The sequence below is a fragment of the Hyperolius riggenbachi genome, chromosome 8 (genome assembly GCF_040937935.1).
Source record: "Hyperolius riggenbachi isolate aHypRig1 chromosome 8, aHypRig1.pri, whole genome shotgun sequence".
In the NCBI taxonomy this organism is placed as follows: Eukaryota; Metazoa; Chordata; class Amphibia; order Anura; family Hyperoliidae; genus Hyperolius; species Hyperolius riggenbachi.
Window position 1 is genome coordinate 161,747,051 of NC_090653.1, and position 20,964 is coordinate 161,768,014.

Below are 20,964 nucleotides of genomic sequence, written 5' to 3' on the forward strand. Positions count from 1 at the left end.
ATCAGTGGTGTTTACCCCTCTCCTATACATTCCTCAATATGCTAGGGAGGTAGTCAGAAGAAATAACAGCCATCCCTCCCCAGCAATAAGTGGCAAAGGTCGAGGGATGGAGAGTGGCACAACTGCTATGCCCCTTCCTGGCCATAACAGCAGGAGGCTATAACACTACGATGATGTGTTGGCCACTCCAGAAGATAAAAAAATATGCGGCTGCCGGCTGCAATGACAACCTTGCTTGAACTTCATGTGCAGTTGGTTAACATTTCAGAATCCTGGAAGGAGTGATACCCCCCACAATAGTGTTAATTTAAGGGTGGGTGGGAAATAGGCAGATAAAGATGTTTTAGAGTGTAGACTGGAGAGTTTCCACACCTTACCACTCTGAGGATCAACAATATACTGGTACTTTCTTCAGTATATTCAGAAGACACACAATGGCCTCAATTCACTAAGATCATGCTGGAGATAATAAGGCAAGAGGAAACTTACCTCCACACAGTGAGAGAGTTAACTTATCTCTTCATTCCTTAATTTACCTCCTCTGTAGTTAATTTACCTCCTCTGTAGTTATTTTCACATGCAGTTAATTAACAGCCTGTCTTTAACTCTGGAGTTATTTTAAGGATTGAAGAGTTAACGTAAAGACAGAAGAGTTAACTTTAGGCTTGCCTGAGGTAAAATGTTTCCTGAATACTACATGCCTTATCACCATGGTGACCACTCTAGAAACGTTATTAAAGACAGGAGATAAGCTTAGTGAATCGATTCGATTATTTCCAACATGCTCGATTCGGATTTAGATAGTTTCTGCCGTCAATTTGCATGCTAACTATGGAAATAATCGAATCGATCAGTTCGATCCCGCGAATCGAACGGGAAATCTCAACGTGTGTATCCAGCATTAGCTTCCCCTGTACTTTCTTTATATTATCTCCTGATGTAATCGTAACACATATCTGTGGATAACTATAGGTCCCCAAGTCCACACACTGCATGCTGTATGCATGGAGGGTGAGTGTATGCTGGAAAACTTTGCTATCCTCAGAGTTGCAGGTATTCTTTTTTATAACCATAGAGAAAAACACCTGGACATTGATAATTATTAAAGCCAGAACAGTTCTGAACTATGTATACTAGTTACTAAGTATAGCTAATATTACATTTAGCCCATGAGCCAGAAAATGAGTTCTCCGGTTTAACTAGCCACTTTTAAAAGCCATTTGCTCACCTGTAATCTTAATCCGTTTCACAATTTTATTGGTTGAATTGTTGATTTTTACATTGACAGCGATAGGTTCACCATGGTAATATATCTGTAAATATATGATATAAATATCAGAATATAAAACATTTTTTCTGCAGTAAGCAAATCATGTAAGCTGTCAATACTCATCAGTTTAACCAAATTTGAAAGATCCTATATAATAAAACCCTACCTGTCCCTACGTCATCCTCCTGTCTCTGTGTCCCGTGTGTTTTGGCTACTGCGCATGTGTAGCCTTTGGGACAGGAGGAGGATGCGGCCAGGGGGGGGCGGGCAGATAGGTGCGTGCACGACGGGTGCGCGTGGCGGGCTGGCAAGTTTGCAAGTGGCGAGTGTGCACTCTGACCTGTGGCTGTGGAGAGATAGACCTAGAGCCCCTTTTTTAAACAGGCTTAGGTCTACTAGTATATATATATATATATATATATATATATATATATATATATATATATATATATATATATATATATATATATTCTAAACACTTCGATGTATTCATAAAGGACTGCAGTGTCAACTTTATGTAACCAGGAATTATCATGTCCCCTTTCATAATATTCACAGCATTTTTAGCTTGCTGTGCACAGTTACCTAAAAGTGATAGCAGTCTAAAAAAGAAAATGGTCACAGCAGAAGTCAAATCAGTTTAGAGTCCTCTACACACAGCAGATGAAAGGTGTTGCAAAATGAACGATCAATGATGGAAGGCAGATTCTGTGCCTTTATACACATGGCAATATCAATTGCCTAATGAGTTGACAGATAATGTGCATGCACAGCTGGAAGGAGTGATGTGAATAAAACATCCGAGGTTGAACGTGTAAACATCTGGGAATTTGGATACAAATACATTGTTACTACAACCATGCTTAATACGTATATTGCTATCAGTCACGCAAATCGCGTTATGAACTTATAAATCCTATTGAAAAATAAATATATACTTCCGAGCACAAATAGTTTTACCCAAAGCTGCAAGGTTGCTACTTTAAAGTGACACTGAAGAAAAAAAAAGTTATAGTATAATGAATTGTATGTATAGTACGGAAAATTAATAGAAAATTAGTAGCACATAAAAGAGTCTCATATTTTTATTTTCTGTTATACAGCTATTTTTTTTATAACATTGCATCATTCTGTCATGTTTGCAATTACAAACCACATACTGTATTTTAAACTATGAAACAGAGTAGCGCTAATGACCCTTTGAACTCCCTTGCAGTAAAACCTTATCTGTAGCTGTGTCTCACTGTTTCTTTGATGTATAAGTGCTTCAGAAAATAGGACTGTCTCTGACCCAAGCTGAGTCGGAGAGCTCAGAGAAGCTCTTTTGCATAGATAACAACTAACAGCATCGGATTGGGCCACCGGATCAGCGTCCATAACTCTGGTAGGCCCTTCTCTCTCTCTCTCCCTCTCACACTGGGCTGGCAGCACCAGTGCAGGCACAGGGATGTCATCACCCGAGCCAAGCGGAGGCCTATAAGATGGCAATCAGTGAGAGTGAGACGTTCCGCTAGCATCACACACACGTCATGGCGCCGCGCACTGCAGAGAGGACTGTTGGTCGGACTTCACTTGGAGACGCCGCACGCAGGGCCAAGGAAGGGAACTAATTATGTCTGACCACGCACGATGGTCTCACTCAGGTGTGTGTTGTGGGGGGTCGGGCCGCTGGCGGTCAGTGCGCACTGTCTGAAGCCGATGACAGCAGGGAAGAGAGGGACAGACGCCTTGTCTGGAGCCCAGAAAAGGGGCCCGGCTGGAGATGAGGGCAGCTGGCACTGGCGGCCGCAGGGAGTTGCTATGTGGTGTCCTGGCCTGTGGCCTGCCAGTGCCTGCTGTGATTGTGATGCATCATGCACAGAGACAGTGATCGTGGAATAAAGTGACCAGAGGCAGCGCTGCCTGCTAGTAAGTCAATGTCACATCATATACCTATCCTTGCCTTGTCCCATTGGAGGGCTTGCTGCTTGGCATTCTTTGTTATGGGTGGTTGTGCTGCCTGCAGTGCTCATGGTGGGCAATGCAGTGTGTTGATGGGGGGTTGGTGGCCTGGCGCCAATTAAATACACACAGTTACAGGGAGGATGAGGCCCCAGATCCAGGGAGTTGTTGTGGACTTGTGGTGGGTGGGTGAGTAGGGGATGGACGACACGGTATGTGTGTTTTGTGGGGGGTGACTACAGACTGTGTGTGTTGTGGATGGTGAATGATGCATTGTGGGGGGTTAGTGGTCGTGGCCTGTTGGCAATTATGCACAACTGGAGGAGGCCCCAGGGCTAGAAAGTTGGTGTGGACTTGTGGTGAGTGAGTAAGAGATCGATGACGCAAAGTGTGGTGTGGTGGTGGCCTAGTAGCAGTCACACAGCTAGGAGGTGCCAGCTGGCCAGGGTGTTGTTGTGGGCCACAACACACACCATTCATCTGTGTCCACTGTCCATCTCTCACAATTCCCTGGCCTGGGGGCCTTCTTGGCGCGAGATTGCTGCCAGCCCACAACCACAATCCACACCAACATCCATCCCCCACTCACCCACCCACCTCAAGTCCACAACACTGGCTAGGGCCTCTTAGCGATGCCATTGCTGCCAGGCTGCCACCACCGACACACCCCCCTTCCCCCAACACACACCATCATTCATCGCCTATTGACCCACAGCACAAGTGAGTGAGTCTGACTGCTCCTCACGACCACCTTCAGTATACCAGCCAAGCTAGATAATGAACATGCTGATAGCTAGCAGCTGGCCTGCTGCTGCAGTATATACCGATCCATTGATCATCCCATCATAATGTGGATCATCTAGTAGTGACAACAGCAAGTGAAGTGAGAGAAGATTAGTTGATTAAAGGCAGCACTCACACGGCTTGTGATCTCTGCTACCTCCAGTATGTACAGTATAAGCGTGTACTCTGTGTGCTGTACTGATAGGAAACTAGCTGCAGTGTTTGCAGCTAGTTACAGTATGTACAGTTTAAGATGGTACTCTGTGCCTGTACTGATAGTAAACTAGCTGCACTGTGTGCTGATCTGTGCTGTCATCAGTATGTACAGTATAAGCTGTTATGCTGGGCATAGACGTGTTGATCCGGCGACCGATTAGCCGCCGGATCGACTCCAGCCGCGTCCCCGCTTGTCCGCATGCGCGGATCGATTCCCGCTCTTCCCCGCCGGCGTTCCTTATCAGCGGCTCGATTCCCTGCCATTGTCCGCCGGCGGGAATCGAGCGGGCGCGGGTCGAGCGGCATGATCGGGCCAGCTGAATATTATCAGCTGGCAGGATCAGCTGGTCGATACACGGCACAGAAACGTACCGTGTATCCCCAGTATAACTCTGTACCTATACTGATAGTAAACTATCTGCAGTGTGTGCTGATGTCTGCTACCTCCAGTATGTACAGTATAAGCTGTTACTCAGTGCCTGTACTGATAATAAACTAGCTATAGTGTGTGCTGATCTCTGCTACTCTTTGCAAGCCATCCATGAGTTTATGTCCCACAACTATTTAATTTGTTCATTGCAAGGCACCTGGCTACTTAAAGGAATACTATCGATGTATGCATTTATTTTTAAATGCTGTATGTTGTAGCACACATCAGGGCAAGTACTAGAAGCAATTTGATTCCTCACACAGCTGTTCCTCTCAGCTGTAAAATCCTCCGTCAGTTTTGGCGTCAGTGTTGGATACAAAATGTATCTAATACTGACTGCTCCCAGAGGGCTAGACCATGTCTGCACAGGGGAGTTGCTATCAGCTCCTCAGTTTATAGTTTAATTATCACCTTGCTGAAAGAATCTTGTTGATATGGTGGTAAGGGGTTAAAGATTCTAGCAATGTGTGTTTATTATCTTTGCTTCTCTTGACTGATAAAGATACTAATAATGTTAATTGTAAACAGTGATCTGCCCCTCTCAGCAGCTTGGAAAGTGGATGCAGCCTGCCTGGAGTGTATCACCTCAAGCAGACAGCCAGGCAAGCAGTCTGAGTGTAAACACAATAGCTAGTTATATTCCAGCAATATTACAGCTCATTTAGTTACCTGTTACCACCTCAGATCAGCCTGTTTCTCCTCATGTCTGCTGCATGCTGTGAGTGACACAGTGAAATATATTTGTGAGCTGTGTGACAGAGTAACCAAGCAGCTCAGGGTGACCCAAACTAATATGAGCTGTGTGAGAAATGAATTTTTAAGCAGGGATAGTGAGAGAGAGACCTGGGTGAATAAATAAAGTGCCCCTAGCACTAGTGGTAATGTGTACACTAATATAGAGTATTAAAAAAAAAAAGTTGTTTCAAACGATAGTACTCCTTTAAGTATTTTATCTGGATGTGTGTGACTACATAATATTTTTATTTCGCAGCATGTGACTACTTGATGAATTATCATGAAACATGTAACGACTTGATTATTTTATCTAAAGTTTTTCGAGGCAGACCCGCACTCTGAATAACGCAGCTACTTATTTCATCATGTACATTTGGGTCTGCACACGCCGCATATGACATGCTCCCTAGCCAGTGAATCCAGCGCCGGCATAGCCCCCCTGCTGCCCTTACAAAAACATTTCTGTCCTCAGAAGAGCTCACACTCTATTACCTGTCATAGTCTAAAGTCCTACCAAATTATGTATTTATACAGCACCGAGATATGCGTGAAATTTACAAAATACATTGATATGTGAGCTCCAAATGGTCATTTGGTGTGTGGGCCCCAGGCTGAAACTTTCCTGGTGGGCCCTTAGTGTCCCAGTCCAACCCTGACAACTGAGGTTTCTTAACTCTTCCTGTACTGGAAACAACATGAGACTCATATCTTTGCTACTTAAGTTCTATTTGTTAGCTGTACTACACATACAATTCATTATATATTACAGTAAGTTTATTTTCACTTCAGATTCTGTTTACAATGACACAATTATGACACTCAACAACATTCTTTCTGACAGAACTATAGCTGATACTGCATTGTTCATAATCGACCGATTGCTGTAGACACGCAAGATTATGAATGACCATCAGCAGAAAAAATACGCCAGGTGGATCTACCAGACTGGCAGAAAACCATCTTATTTCTCCATCCTTTTCAGTCATTCGCGGCATTTTTATTTAATGACCATCGCCCAATGCGTTGTTTGTCATTCTTTTTCAACGACTTCCACCTGGCAGGTGTACAGCCTTTATTATTAGAAGAGAAGTTCTATCCTTTTGTTTTGAGTGGATTAAGTGTTAACAGGTATTGGCCGTAAACCCTAGTTATCTAATCACTCCTGTATCCTGTCTTGACTCATTTTCTTCTCTGCTACTCTTTAGTCTTAATTGAAAACATTTTCTGCAATAAAAGTAAAAGAGAGAACCGAGAGCCCAATATGGTGTAGTATGTTAAGATGATTTGATCAAATGATTAAGTGCGAGAAATTATACTCACAAACATGGGTTACCATTCAGGCAACCACTATAAAGGCAGGTGAGGAGATTAGGCCTGTCCTCACTCAGGACTAAGAAGTCGCTCTCCATCAGGAGTGGACACAATGTATTTGAGTGTGGAACAGGGGCCAGCAGGATAAAAATTAATAAAACCTTTAAAAGTGCTTGGAGGAAGTGGTGGGCTTGCCTCCCAAAAGCAAACAAGAAATCCTGTTTATGTAAGTTAACACGTTTATTATACGGTACCCCAAACAGAAATGCAACACGTTTCGCAGGTCAAGCCCGTTTCATCAGGCAAAAATGGGGACAACAGGAGATCTGTAGTAACAGGATTAGCGCCTCAGATGAAGCGGGCTTGACCTGCGAAACACGTTGCATTTCTGTTTGGGGTACCATATAATAAACGTGTTAACTAACATAAACAGGATTTCATGTTTGCTTTTGGGAGGCAAGCCCACCACTTCCTCCAAGCACTTTTAAAGGTTTTATGAATTTTTATTCTGCTGGCGCCTCTGTTCCACACTCAAATATTTTCTGAAATAAGGTGTACTGGGTTAACATTTGTCACGCGTCTTCCTGTGGTTAGGAGGAACCAACCACAAATGTATAGTGAAGCAAGTTGTAATTCGTAGAAATAGCTGAAAAGGTAATGCTGGAGTAGTTAAACATTGTGTTGGAGTTTCCAGGCTACTGTTGGGCATATTGTAGCAATAGAAAGTGAGATAGCAGCAGAAATATATTGTAGAGGTTACCTCCTTGTTTAGTGAAGCCTCCAGTTGCAGCGGCTTGTCTGACATCATGAACTGCCGGGTGATCTCTGCCTGAGGGGCTGGCCCTGTAGATTCAGGGGCATACTGAACTTTCCTAATAATGAGTCGCACTGAGTTCCTGGTGATTAATAGAAAAATGGATTACATCATCGGAGGAAACAACATTATTTAAAGCATTATCAGCACATATCAAGAATCAACAACAAAGACAACAACAACAAAAACATTTGTAAAGCGCTTTTCTCCCTTAGGACCCAAAGCAAATCAAGATAAGAACTGGTTTATAGTATGACATGATTTAGTATGGCAAAGTTCAGGGGAACCTCTAGGCATAGTCAGTACAGGCCATTGCCTGGAGTGCCATTGGTCCTGAGGGCGCCATGTTGCTGGATTAAGTCATCCCCCCTGAACAAAGCCATGCTCCCTGACTAAGCCCCACTCCCACCGGTGTTCTATTACTTGCTTCTAAGGCATCTGCTTAGCGTAAGTTGCAAGCAGCTGCCACTGTGTCGCTCTTTGCCTTGTACATCCTCCCCCCGCCCCCTATGTGGCTCCCTCTGTCCTTTTTGTGCCTCCTTTTGTCTCCTTGTGCCTCCTTCAGTTCCTTGTGCCATGTCTGACCCCTGTTTGTCCTTCTGTCTCACTTTATGCCTCCTTCTGTCTCCGTATGCCTCCTTCAGTCCCCCTGTGCTACCTCTGCCTCCTTCTGTCCCCCTGTGCCTCCTTATGCCCCCTGTGCCTTTCTTTGTCCCCTTGTGCTACCTCTGCCCCCCATTCCTCCTTCAGTCCCACTCTTCCTCGTTCTGTCCTCACGCCACAGGTTTTCTGGCCTGGAGTGACAATATGGCTAGAGGCGCCCCTGACAAGTTACTGTAAATTGAGATGATATAAATGGAAAAGACATTCCATCTTGTTCAGTTAGTGGATATTACATTAGTGACTTAGTGTAGCAAATGCATATATAGTAATCTGCTTAAATAGCAATTAGACTAAGATATGTTGAAGGCATAACATGCATGAAGGCAACAATATCATTCAGATTGATTAGTAAAAGAGAATCGCATAGGACCTTGCTTGTACTATAACAATAACATTTCTATGGCACTTTTCTCCCATAGGACTCAAAGCGCTTAGGTCCTCTCAGATTCAGTAATTGGTAGTAGGATGAAGTATTAACACAACAAAATTATATTTCTGCACATGCCAAAGTTAACAGGTGGGTTTTCAGGCTGGATTTAAACACGTCCAGAGATGGAGCTGTCCTGATCTGCTGAGGTAAGGAGTTCCATAATGTAGGAGCGGCATGACAGTAAGCTCTGGGACCAAACGTTTTCAGGTGGACTCTGGATATGATTAGATTATTAGAACCTGTGGATCTGAGATTGCAGGGATTGCTAGGCAGATGCAACATTTCTTTCATGTATCCAGGGCCCAGATTGTGTAGTGATTTAAATGTTAGTAGGCCGATCTTAAATAGGATCCTCCATTTTATAGGTAGCCAGTGAAGGGAGTGCAGGACTGGTGTTATGTGGCAAGTGACGGGGTTGGTTGGTTGGCTGGTTAACAGTCTGGCAGCAGTATTCTGTATCAGTAGCATTACAATAGTCAGTCGGGAAGTAATGAAGGCATGAACTAAGGTTGGCAGATATTTTGGGGGGGATGAGGTGCTTGATTTTTGCGATGTTCTTAAGGTAAAAATAGGATGATTTCACCACAGCAGAGATGTGAGTTCTGAAGTTAGAACTCCCAGACTACGCACATGCTCAGAGCTGTGTAGATCTGTGCCTCCTATTCCCAGTGGTGAAGACTACAAATTACGTTGTTTTCACGTCATGCCCTGCCCTCCGATCAGAAGGACTTATCTGCATTCAGTCACAGCCAGTTGTCACTCATCCATTGCTGAAGTTCGCATAAGCAGTGTGTTGGCCTCAAGTTGATTGACTTTTAACCAACCACACTGTAGGTGATTGTCCAATAAAGTCGATTGCTTAATCGTTTCATAGAAAATCGAGTAATGTTTGGTCACCTTTACACCAACCAGAACAATCAATCAAAAGATGCTGCCCACAAACATATGATGAGCATATAACCATTTAGTTTATAATCATCCTAGACTGGACTGTGCTGCCGGACCCTGATTCCTGTTTCCATAACCTCTTTTTGGAGCAGAACCACATGAATGCATTTTTTAGAGTCACTTAAATAATTCCCTTTACTCTTCATCACCTGTCAGTCATAAATCTTTAGAGATTGTTTCTGTACATTTAGTTTGTGAAAAGAGCCTTGTGTACAGGCATGAAATGGGTGGGGACCGGTAAAAGGTGATCAAAGAGAACTCGGGACGCTCCCAGTCTGAGTTTAGCTGAGTTTTGGTGAAATTATGCCCTGATAGTTTTCGTTAACAGAAATGGTTTTTAGGTTTATTCTCATTTTAAGGGTAGGAAGACACTAGGCAGAATCGCATATACGGTTTCCATAGCACATAGTGAAAACCGCATATGCGATTCTGCCTAGTGTGTTGCTACCCTATATATTTCTTCATTTTCTTTAGGGATGGAAAAGTTACTCAGGTAGGAAAAAAACTGTCTAACAATTTAAGATTCAATATGTTCTTACTTTTTATGAACCTTCTCTTCTACATTTTCTGCGCAGAATCCTTTCACCTCATAATCCACTCCACAGGGCTGCATGAGAAGATCATTCCATAAGTAAAAGTGCAGGTAACACTATGAGTTTCTGTTGTTTACATATAGAATGGTAATGTGATAATGTGAAAGGGCATTTCTCCATTGCAACCTGTTATCAATACACAAAGCCTACAGAATGATTATTATTATTATTATAGATTTATATAGCGCCAATATCTTCTGTTGTAATTGTCCGTATTAGGTAAACATTCTATTGCGCCACTTAAATTGGATATTTTGGATATTCTAGTAACTGTACAGTCCTTAGATGAGAGTACCAGATCAACAATGGGAGCCCTTAAAGGGAACCAGAGGTGAGAGGTATATGGAGGCTGCCATATTTATTTCCTTTAACCGCTTGCCGCCCGCGTCATGCCAGTAGGCGTGGCCGTGGTGGCAGCCCCAGGACCAGCTAACGCCAATTGGCGGAAAGTCCTGGGGCATCAGTTTACGGGAGATCGCGCGCACGGTGCGCGCGCATCTCCCGCTTGGTGGGCGGAGCTAAGCTCCCCCTTCAGTCTCCGAGCGGCGATTGCCGCTCGGGAGACTGTTACACGGCGAAACCGCCGTGTATTTACATGTGCAGCGCTGCGATCAGCAGCAGCGCTGCACTGGGGACAGCCGTGTGACACGGCTGTCCCCATGGGGGACAAGAGAGCGATCGGCTCTCATAGGCAGAAGCCTATGACAGCCGATCGCCGTGATTGACCGGCTGGGGGGAGGGAGGGGATTTAGAAAAAAAAAGAAAATGTCAAAAAATATTAAAAAAACAAACAAACAAATATTTATAAAAAATAAAATAAACACAGGGGGGGCGATCAGACCTCACCAACAGAGAGCTCTGTTGGTGGGGAGAAAAGGGGGGGGAGATCACTTGTGTGCAGAGGTATACGGCCCTGCAGCTTGGCCTTAAAGCTGCAGTGGCCAATTAATGTAAAATTAGGGTGGTCACTAGGGGGGTTTACCACCATGGTCCTCAAGAGGTTAAAACAATACCAGTTGCCTGGCAGTCCTTGTGATCATGTGTCTCTAATGCTTTTAGCCATAGACCTTGAACAAGCATGCAGAAGATCAGGTCCTCTGACTCAGCTGACTCAGGTTTTACTGGATTAGCCATGTGCTTGTTCTAGGGCAGCCTTTTCCAACCTGTTTAACCTGGAGGAACATTGCAAATCATTTTTGGATCTCAAGGAACCCCTGCAAATATTTTTGGGATCTCAAAGAACCCCTGCATTTATTTTGCAGCGGGCATGGACTTTAAAAGTAGGTGTGGCTGATTATTTCACTACCCCCATTACAGTGCCACTCATTATACTGTCTTATTCTACTGCTTTTTATTAACCACTTCCCGACCGCCTAACGCACAGAGGCGGCCGGGAAGTGGAGCCCTGAAGGACCGGCTCACCCACAGAGGCGGCGGTCCTTCTAAGGGCATGGGCGGAGCGATCGCGTCATCCGTGACGCGATCCTCCGCCGGCGCCTGTCACCGCTCGCCCGCCGCAACATCCCGCCGGCTATACGGAAGCGCCGGCGGGATGTTAACCCCGCGATCGCCGCATACAAAGTGTATAATACACTTTGTAATGTTTACAAAGTGTATTATACAGGCTGCCTCCTGCCCTGGTGGTCCCAGTGTCCGAGGGACCACCAGGGCAGGCTGCAGCCACCCTAGTCTGCACCCAAGCACACTGATTTCTCCCCCCCCTGCCCCAGATCGCCCACAGCACCCATCAGACCCCCCCCCTGCCCACCCCCCAGACCCCTGTTTGCACCCAATCACCCCCCTAATCACCCATCAATCACTCCCTGTCACTATCTGTCAACGCTATTTTTTTTTATCCCCCCCCCTGCTCCCTGCCCCCTCCTGATCACCCCCACCCCTCAGATTCTCCCCAGACCCCCCCCCCCCCAGACCACCCCCCCTGTTTACTGTATGCATCTATCCCCCTGATCACCTGTCAATCACCTGTCAATCACCTGTCAATCACCCGTCAATCACCCGTCAATCACCCCCTGTCACTGCCACCCATCAATCAGCCCCTAACCTGCCCCTTGCGGGCAATCTGATCACCCCCCCACACCAATAGATCGCCCACAGATCCGACATCAGATCACCTCCCAAATCCATTGTTTACATCTATTCTCTCCTCTAAACACCCACTAATTACCCATCAATCACCCATCAATCACCCCCTATCACCACCTGTCACTTTTACCTATCAGATCAGACCCTAATCTGCCCCTTGCGGGCACCCAATCACCCGCCCACACGCTCAGATTGCCCTCTGACCCCCCCTTATCAATTCACCTGTGCATTAATTACATCTGTTCTTCCCTGTAATAACCCACTGATCACCTGTCAATCACCTGCCAATCACCTATCACCCATCAATCACCCCCTGTCACCCCCTGTCACTGCCACCCATCAATCAGCCCCTAACCTGCCCCTTGCGGGCAATCTGATCACCCACCCACACCATTAGATCGCCTGCAAACCCGCCGTCAGATTACCTCCCAAATGTATCGTTTACATCTGTTATCTTCTCTAAACACCCACTAATTACGCATCAATCACCCCCTATCACCACCTGTCACTGTTATCTATCAGATCAGACCCTAATCTGCCCCTTGCGGGCACCCAATCACCCGCCCACACGCTCAGATTGCCCCTTATCAATTCGCTAGTGCATTAATTATATCTGTCCTTCCCTGTAATAACCCACTGATCACCTGTCAATCACCTGCCAATCACCTATCACCCATCAATCACCCCCTGTCACTGCCACCCAACAATCAGCCCCTAACCTGCCCCTTGCAGGCAATCTGATCACCCACCCACACCAATAGATCGCCCGCAGATCCGACATCAGATCACCACCCAAGCGCAGCGTTTACATCTATTCTCTCCTCTAAACACCCACTAATTACCCTAAAATCACCCCCTATCACCACCTGTCACTGTTACCCATCAGATCAGACCCTAATCTGCCCCTTGCGGGCACCCAATCACCCGCCTACACGCTCAGATTGCCCTCAGACCCCCCCTTATCAATTCGCCAGTGCAATATTTACATCTGTCCTTCCCTGTAATAACCCACTGATCACCTGTCAATCACCTGCCAATCACCTATCACCCATCAATCACCCCCTGTCACTGCCACCCATCAATCACCCCCTGTCACTGCCACCCATCAATCACCCGCTGTCACTGCCACCCATCAATCAGCCCCTAACCTGCCCCTTGCGGGCAAACTGATCACCCACCCACACCAATAGATCGCCCGCAGATCCGACATCAGATCACCACCCAAGCGCAGTGTTTCCATCTATTCTCTACCCTAAACACCCACTAATTACCCATCAATCACCCCCTGTCACTGCTACCTATCAGATTAGACCCCTATCTGCCCCTAGGGCACTCAATCACCCGCCCACACCCTCAGAATGCCCTCAGACCCCAGCCCTGATCACCTCGCCAGTGCATTGCTTGCATCTATTCCCCCCTCTAATCACACCTTGAGACACCCATCAATCACCTCCTGTCACCCCCTAGCACACCTACCCATCAGATCAGGCCCCAATTTGCCCCGTGTGGGCTCCTGATCACTCGGCCAAACCCTCAGATCCCCCTCAGACCCCCTTCCGATCACCTCCCCAGTGCATTGATTGCATCTATTTTCCCCTCTAACCACCCCCTGAGACACCCATCAATCACCTCCTGTCACCCCCCTAGCACTCCTATCCATCAGATCAGGCCCAATACAACCTGTCATCTAAAAGGCCACCCTGCTTATGACCGGTTCCACAAAATTCGCCCCCTCATAGACCACCTGTCATCAAAATTTGCAGATGCTTATACCCCTGAACAGTCATTTTGAGACATTTGGTTTCCAGACTACTCACGGTTTTGGGCCTGTAAAATGCCAGGGCGGTATAGGAATCCCACAAGTGACCCCATTTTAGAAAAAAAGACACCCCAAGGTATTCTGTTAGGTGTATGACGAGTTCATAGAAGATTTTATTTTTTGTCAAAAGTTAGCGGAAATTAATTTTATTGGTTTTTTTTCACAAAGTGTCATTTTTCACTAACTTGTGACAAAAAATAAAATCATCTATGAACTCGCCATACACCTAACGGAATACCTTGGGGTGTCTTCTTTCTAAAATGGGGTCACTTGTGGGGTTCCTATACTGCCCTGGCATTTTAGGGGCCCTAAACCACGAGGAGTAGTCTAGAAAACAAATGCTTCAAAATGATCTGTGAATAGGACGTTGGGCCCCTTAGCGCACCTAGGCTGCAAAAAAAGTGTCACACATGTGGTACCGCCGTACTCAGGAAAAGTAGTATAATGTGTTTTGGGGTGTATTTTTACACATACCCATGCTGGGTGGGAGAAATTTCTATGTAAATGGACAATTGTGTGTAAAAAAATCAAACAATTGTCATTTACAGAGATATTTCTCCCACTTAGCATGGGTATGTGTAAAAATACACCCCAAAACGCATTATACTACTTCTCCTGAGTACGGCGGTACCACATGTGTGGCACTTTTTTACACCCTAAGTACGCTAAGGGGCCCAAAGTCCAATGAGTACCTTTAGGATTTCACAGGTCATTTTGCGACATTTGGTTTCAAGACTACTCCTCACGGTTTAGGGCCCCTAAAATGCCAGGGCAGTATAGGAACCCCACAAATGACCCCATTCTAGAAATAAGACACCCAAAGGTATTCCGTACGGAGTATGGTGAGTTCATAGAAGATTTTATTTTTTGTCACAAGTTAGCGGAAAATGACACTTTGTGAAAAAAAACTATTAAAATCAATTTCCGCTAACTTGTGACAAAAAAATAAAAACTTCTATGAACTCACCATACTCCTAACGGAATACCTTGGGGTGTCTTCTTTCTAAAATGGGGTCATTAGTGGGGTTCCTATACTGCCCTGGCATTTTAGGGGCCCTAAACCGCGAGGAGTAGTCTTGAAACAAAAATGACCTGTGAAATCCTAAAGGTACTCATTGGACTTTGGGCCCCTTAGTGCAGTTAGGGTGCAAAAAAGTGCCACACATGTGGTATCGCCGTACTCGGGAGAAGTAGTATAATGTGTTTTGGGGTGTATTTTTACACATACCCATGCTGGGTGGGAGAAATACCTCTGTAAATGACAATCTTTTGATTTTTTTACACACAATTGTCCATTTACAAAGGTATTTCTCCCACCCAGCATGGGTATGTGTAAAAATACACCCCAAAACACATTGTACTACTTCTCCCGAGTATGGCGATACCACATGTGTGGCACTTTTTTGCACCCTAACTGCGCTAAAGGGCCCAAAGTCCAATGAGTACCTTTAGGATTTCACAGGTCATTTTGAGAAATTTCGTTTCAAGACTACTCCTCACGGTTTAGGGCCCCTAAAATGCCAGGGCAGTATAGGAACCCCACAAATGACCCCATTTTAGAAAGAAGACACCCCAAGGTATTCCGTTAGTAGTATGGCGAGTTCATAGAAGATTTTATTTTTTGTCACAAGTTAGCGGAAATTGATTTTAATTGTGTTTTTTCACAAAGTGTCATTTTCCGCTAACTTTTGACAAAAAATAAAATCTTCTATGAACTCACCATACTCCTAACGGAATACCTTGGGGTGTCTTCTTTCTAAAATGGGGTCATTTGTGGGGTTCCTATACTGCCCTGGCATTTTAGGGGCCCTAAACCGTGAGGAGTAGTCTTGAAACGAAATTTCTCAAAATGACCTGTGAAATCCTAAAGGTACTCATTGGACTTTGGGCCCTTTAGCGCAGTTAGGGTGCAAAAAAGTGCCACACATGTGGTATCGCCATACTCAGGAGAAGTAGTATAATGTGTTTTGTGGTGTATTTTTACACATACCCATGCTGAGTGGGAGAAAGATCTCTGTAAATGGACAATTGTGTGTAAAAAAAATTAACAAATTGTCATTTACAGAGATATTTCTCCCACCCAGCATGGGTATGTGTAAAAATACACCCCAAAACACATTATACTACTTCTCCTGAGTACGGCAATACCACATGTGTGTCACTTTTTTGCAGCCTAACTGCGCTAAGGGGTCCAAAGTCCAATGAGCACCCTTAGGCTTTACAGGGGTGCTTACAATTTAGCACCCCCCAAAATGTCAGGACAGTAAACACACCCCACAAATGATCCCATTTTGGAAAGTAGACCCTTCAAGGTATTCAGAGAGGGGCATGGTGAGTCCGTGGCAGATTTCATTTTTTTTTGTTGCAAGTTAGAAGAAATGGAAACTTTTTTTTTTTTTCTCACAAAGTGTCATTTTCCGCTTACTTGTGACAAAAAATAATATCTTCAATGAACTCACTATGCCTCTCAGTGAATACTTTGGGATGTCTTCTTTCCAAAATGATGTCTTTTGGGGGGTATTTATACTATCCTGGAATTCTAGCCCCTCATGAAACATGACAGGGGGTCAGAAAAGTCAGAGATGCTTAAAAAAGGGGAAAATTCACTTTTTGCACCATAGTTTGTAAACGCTATAACTTTTACCCAAACCAATAAATATACAGTGAATGGTTTTTTTTTTTTATCAAAAACATGTTTGTCCACATTTTTCGCGCTGCATGTATACAGAAATTTTACTTTATTTGAAAACTGTCAGCACAGAAAGTTAAAAAAATCATTTTTTTGCCAAAATTCATGTCTTTTTTGATGAATATAATAAAAAGTAAAAATCGCAGGAGCAATCAAATAGCACCAAAAGAAAGCTTTATTAGTGACAAGAAAAGGAGCCAAAATTCATTTAGGTGGTAGGTTGTATGAGCGAGCAATAAACCGTGAAAGCTGCAGTGGTCTGAATGGAAAAAAAAGTGGCCAGTCCTTAAAGGGAACCTAAACTGAGAAGGATATGGATTTTTCCTTTTAAAATAATACCAGTTGCCTGACTCTCCAGCTGATCCTGTGTCTCTAATACTTTTAGCCACAGCCCCTCAACAAGCATGCAGATCAGGTGGTCTGACTGAGGTCAGACTGGATTAGCTGCTGCTTGTTTCAGGTGTGTGATTCAGCCACTGCTGCAGCCATAGGTAGCAAGGCTGCCAGGAAACCGGTATTGTTTAAAAGGAAAAATCCATATCCCTCTCGGTTAAGGTTCCCTTTAAGGGGTAGAAAGCCCTAGGTCCTCAAGTGGTTAATGTGCTCATTATTATTTTGACCTCTGATTTAGTGCTTCTTTTTACAGTATCCCCTGTTTTAATGGGCTATATCATACTCCGCCCACGATGGGGGAAAATGCCACGGAACCCCTGCAGAGTATATAGTCAAAAAATGTTTCGCTCCTCCACAAATAATTAGTAAGCAAATTCTCCAGTACTGGTTCGGACCACCAAAAAATATTAAACAGTCTATAGAAAAGATGTCTGCGCTCTGTACGGTACCCCGATGCATATTGTTCAACAGTTAATCAGCTCCAACTCATGCACCAATCTGGTTTTCCAGGATGATCTGAAGTCACAATCCTCAGAAAAGAGACAAAATGGTATAAAAATAGGCGTAATAGTGTAGTATCCTCTAGATTTGTGCACCTCCACCTTTGCATGTGCAATACGTGTTGAAAAGTGTGAACACCAGCACATTCAATTAATGCTAAGCACTCACCAGATGAGTATGCTGCTCAGTCACAAACAGCAAATAAAGCATATTCAATCATCAACCACAGTGGATCTCCTGGCTCCTCACAGCTGTTAATTATCAGTTCCTCGGGTAAGAAGACAATAAAAGTACATAGTGCAATATCCTTCAATACCACTATTGCTCCTCCACCACCGATGTGGCCATGATCACAGCACTCCACGCCTGCCACTTAGTGTTTCCACACCCGTGTTTTATAGGACCCATAGTCAGCAAGTGCCAATCACTATGCTACAACAGTCCGCACCAGCAGTGTGAACCCACACTAATAACACACAATTGCACTAACCAGAACGTAATGCTGCTCAATCACAAACAGCTATAAGCGTTTTTTGTATGCTTCCAAATTCCTCCTTAGTTGATAACAGCTCCACTCCTACAAAAAACTAAGCAGATGCTTCCATAGCGCTATAAAATACTTTAAAACAAGAATAAAAGTTGTGATAACGCACTCACATGTTCCATAGGTAAACTTGCATATAATAAACAATCCAGCGTCCTGGATCAGCAGTACATGTTGCCTCCGTGTGCCGTCCTTAGCTCCGCCCAACACGTTTCATCATGAAGACTCATCAGCCTCTGATATCTAGAGGATATCTAGAGGATACTACACTATTACCCCGATTTTTGTACCTTTTTGTCTCTTTTCAGAGGATTGTGACTTCAAATCATTGTGGACAACCAGATTGGTGCATGAGTTGGAGCTAATTAACTGTTGAACAGTGTCATATGCCTCAGGGTACCGTACAGAGCTCATACATCTTTTCTATAAACCCCTGCAGAGTACTCAGGAACCCTGGTTGAGAAAGCCTGTTCTAGGGTTTATCTCAGATACTACTTATACTGTACAACAGGGCTGCCAGGCAACTGGCATTGTTTACAAGGAAATAAATATGGCAGCCTTCATATCCCTCCATATCCCTCTCACCTTGGGTTCCGATTAAGCTAGTTATATATTAGCTTCTTAATTGTCTTAAATTTGTTAGGTGTGAATTCATACCTCATACTTGTGGTAATGCTGTTTATACACCATACAATTTTGTATGTACAAACTTGTCCCAACTTACCATTTCCATATACTGTGAGAGCTTCCTAAGCAATTTATTTGAAGTATTCTCAATATGTTGTCTTTTATATTACATAGACATGGTTAGTTCGTACAAAGTGGTACAATAAAAATTGTTTGTTGTGTGGCCAGATTATCACATCTATGTAGTTTGAGGCGTTGGAGTTACCTAAAGAATATGTCCATCTATATGTGGGTAATGAGAAAGTGGGACTTGATCCCCATGTTGCATGTGGACCCCACCACTTGATTACACTGCCCTCCTGTATACCAAGTTTCAAAGAATCATATTTTATAGTGGACCAGGGAATGTATAGACCACTTCGGCCTCTTTCACATCAATGATCTATTAAGAGGATAATTTGCACTAGTTTTCTCAGCACTATTCAGTTTGATCATGTATTGCATTTGACATGGTTTGAAAGTGTACATTTCAGTCAGTTTAGCAACATTTCGGTTTAGCAACAGCCTTTTTTATGGACTTTAGAATACTTGTTTATTGCATTTCAATTACTTATGTAATGCACATTTGGTCACTGAAGCTCTGTGTCTTTTGAAACCCCGCTTTCACACTACAGTGGTTCTCATTGAGCTGTTTAAATGATGAGGAGGCTCTATATTGCTTATATGATGCAGAAAGACAAACATTCATGTTTGAAATGGTTTTAAAATGGATTTAATTTCATCACATTCAGTATCTAATAACCCCCTTTCCCACAAGAAATGTTTTCCTTTTCTCAAATAGATCATTGGGGAGGGGGGCTGATATTGTGGTGAAAGCCCACCCACAGTGTGATGTCATGACCATGGTCCTGACAGTTTTCTGCCTGTGAATCTCATTGCATTATGGGAAATAAAGTTTTTGTTCCAACTGCTAAGCCACTAGTATCTTCCTCTGTGCATAGAACTCACAGTAAAAAAAAAATTCTGCAGATGTCACCAGCCAGTACTAAAGATGTCGCTGCCTATGATAAATGTCAAAATATAAATCAAGGGAGAGGAAAGATTTTACAGTGGGCCAACACTGACTAAATAATGTATGTATTAATATTGGAACAAAATAAGCAATTTTATTCATTACGTTATTTTGATTTCAGTCAGTGTTTTGTATTATTTTACATTTTGTAATATTGTATTGCAAGATTTTTCAATAAAGATTTGTAGAGTCATAATGTATGTGGGACAGTGCTGTATTGGGGGTCATACTACATATACCCGAGAAATGTACTTCATCTTTTTGACCTAGCACATTAACTAAAATCAAGTAGTGCAACACAAAAACTTTGTTGTTGGTTAATAAGAGTAGAAAGTACAGTTTTCCATACTCTGTGACATTCATTGTTAGGTTTGTTGAAACTTTGCCCATCTTATGGGGGATTCAATCTTATACCTGTTCAAATTCTTTACTAAGTTTGCATTCATCTTTAAAGCAAACCTGTGAGGCTTGCTGCAGCCTATTTTGCATACTTACCTCAGGAAGCGGAAGCCTCTGGATCCTAAAGAGGGTTCCTCCATCCGCCTCAGCCAGGCAAATCCAGCAATAAGACCTCTGAATCGGCCCGCACTGCGCTGGTAAAAGCTGAGTCCGATCGGGTCCGTACTACTGTGCATACGCAAGCTGTCAACAAGCAGGTTCTCGAGGGTCTGAGCGTTGGAATAGCCCGGTGGTGAACTTTAACTGCTACATTTGCAGGATCCCAAAAAGCACACATATACAATCCTGGAAATATGTCAGATGACGCTTCTTCATTTCAATTTCAAACATATTACAAGTACAAGTACCACATTTTTGGCATATAAGACACATTTTTTCTTCCCCAAAACTGGTGGTAAAAATTGGGTGCATCATATATTCCAAAGATATGGTAAAAAGAGGTGCAGATTGCACAGGGAGCACTTACCTATCCTGCCGCCGTGCGCCTCTCCCCCTGGGGTCATGCATGACGTGCGGCACATGTGCCAGGGAACCACAACAGGTAGTACAGAGGCCATGAGGAACGGAGCACTGGGAACTGTATAGCGGTACAGGAAGGCGGCGGCAGGGGGCTGCAGTCTATA

At 44.0% G+C, this 20,964-nt stretch overlaps 1 protein-coding gene across 2 annotated transcripts in view; it reads right to left on the bottom strand.

Annotated features, from left to right (window-relative positions):
* Window positions 1–20,964, bottom strand: part of ARR3 (arrestin 3) — a 91,058-nt gene that overhangs the window by 10,828 nt on the left and 59,266 nt on the right. For both annotated transcript variants that reach the window (XM_068247643.1, XM_068247642.1), the window contains exons 8-10: window positions 10,081–10,148; window positions 7,447–7,582; window positions 1,229–1,313 (exon numbers count right to left, since the gene is read on the bottom strand). In XM_068247643.1, the coding sequence (XP_068103744.1) occupies window positions 1,229–1,313; window positions 7,447–7,582; window positions 10,081–10,148 (289 nt within the window). The remainder of the gene's footprint in view (window positions 1–1,228; window positions 1,314–7,446; window positions 7,583–10,080; window positions 10,149–20,964) is intronic.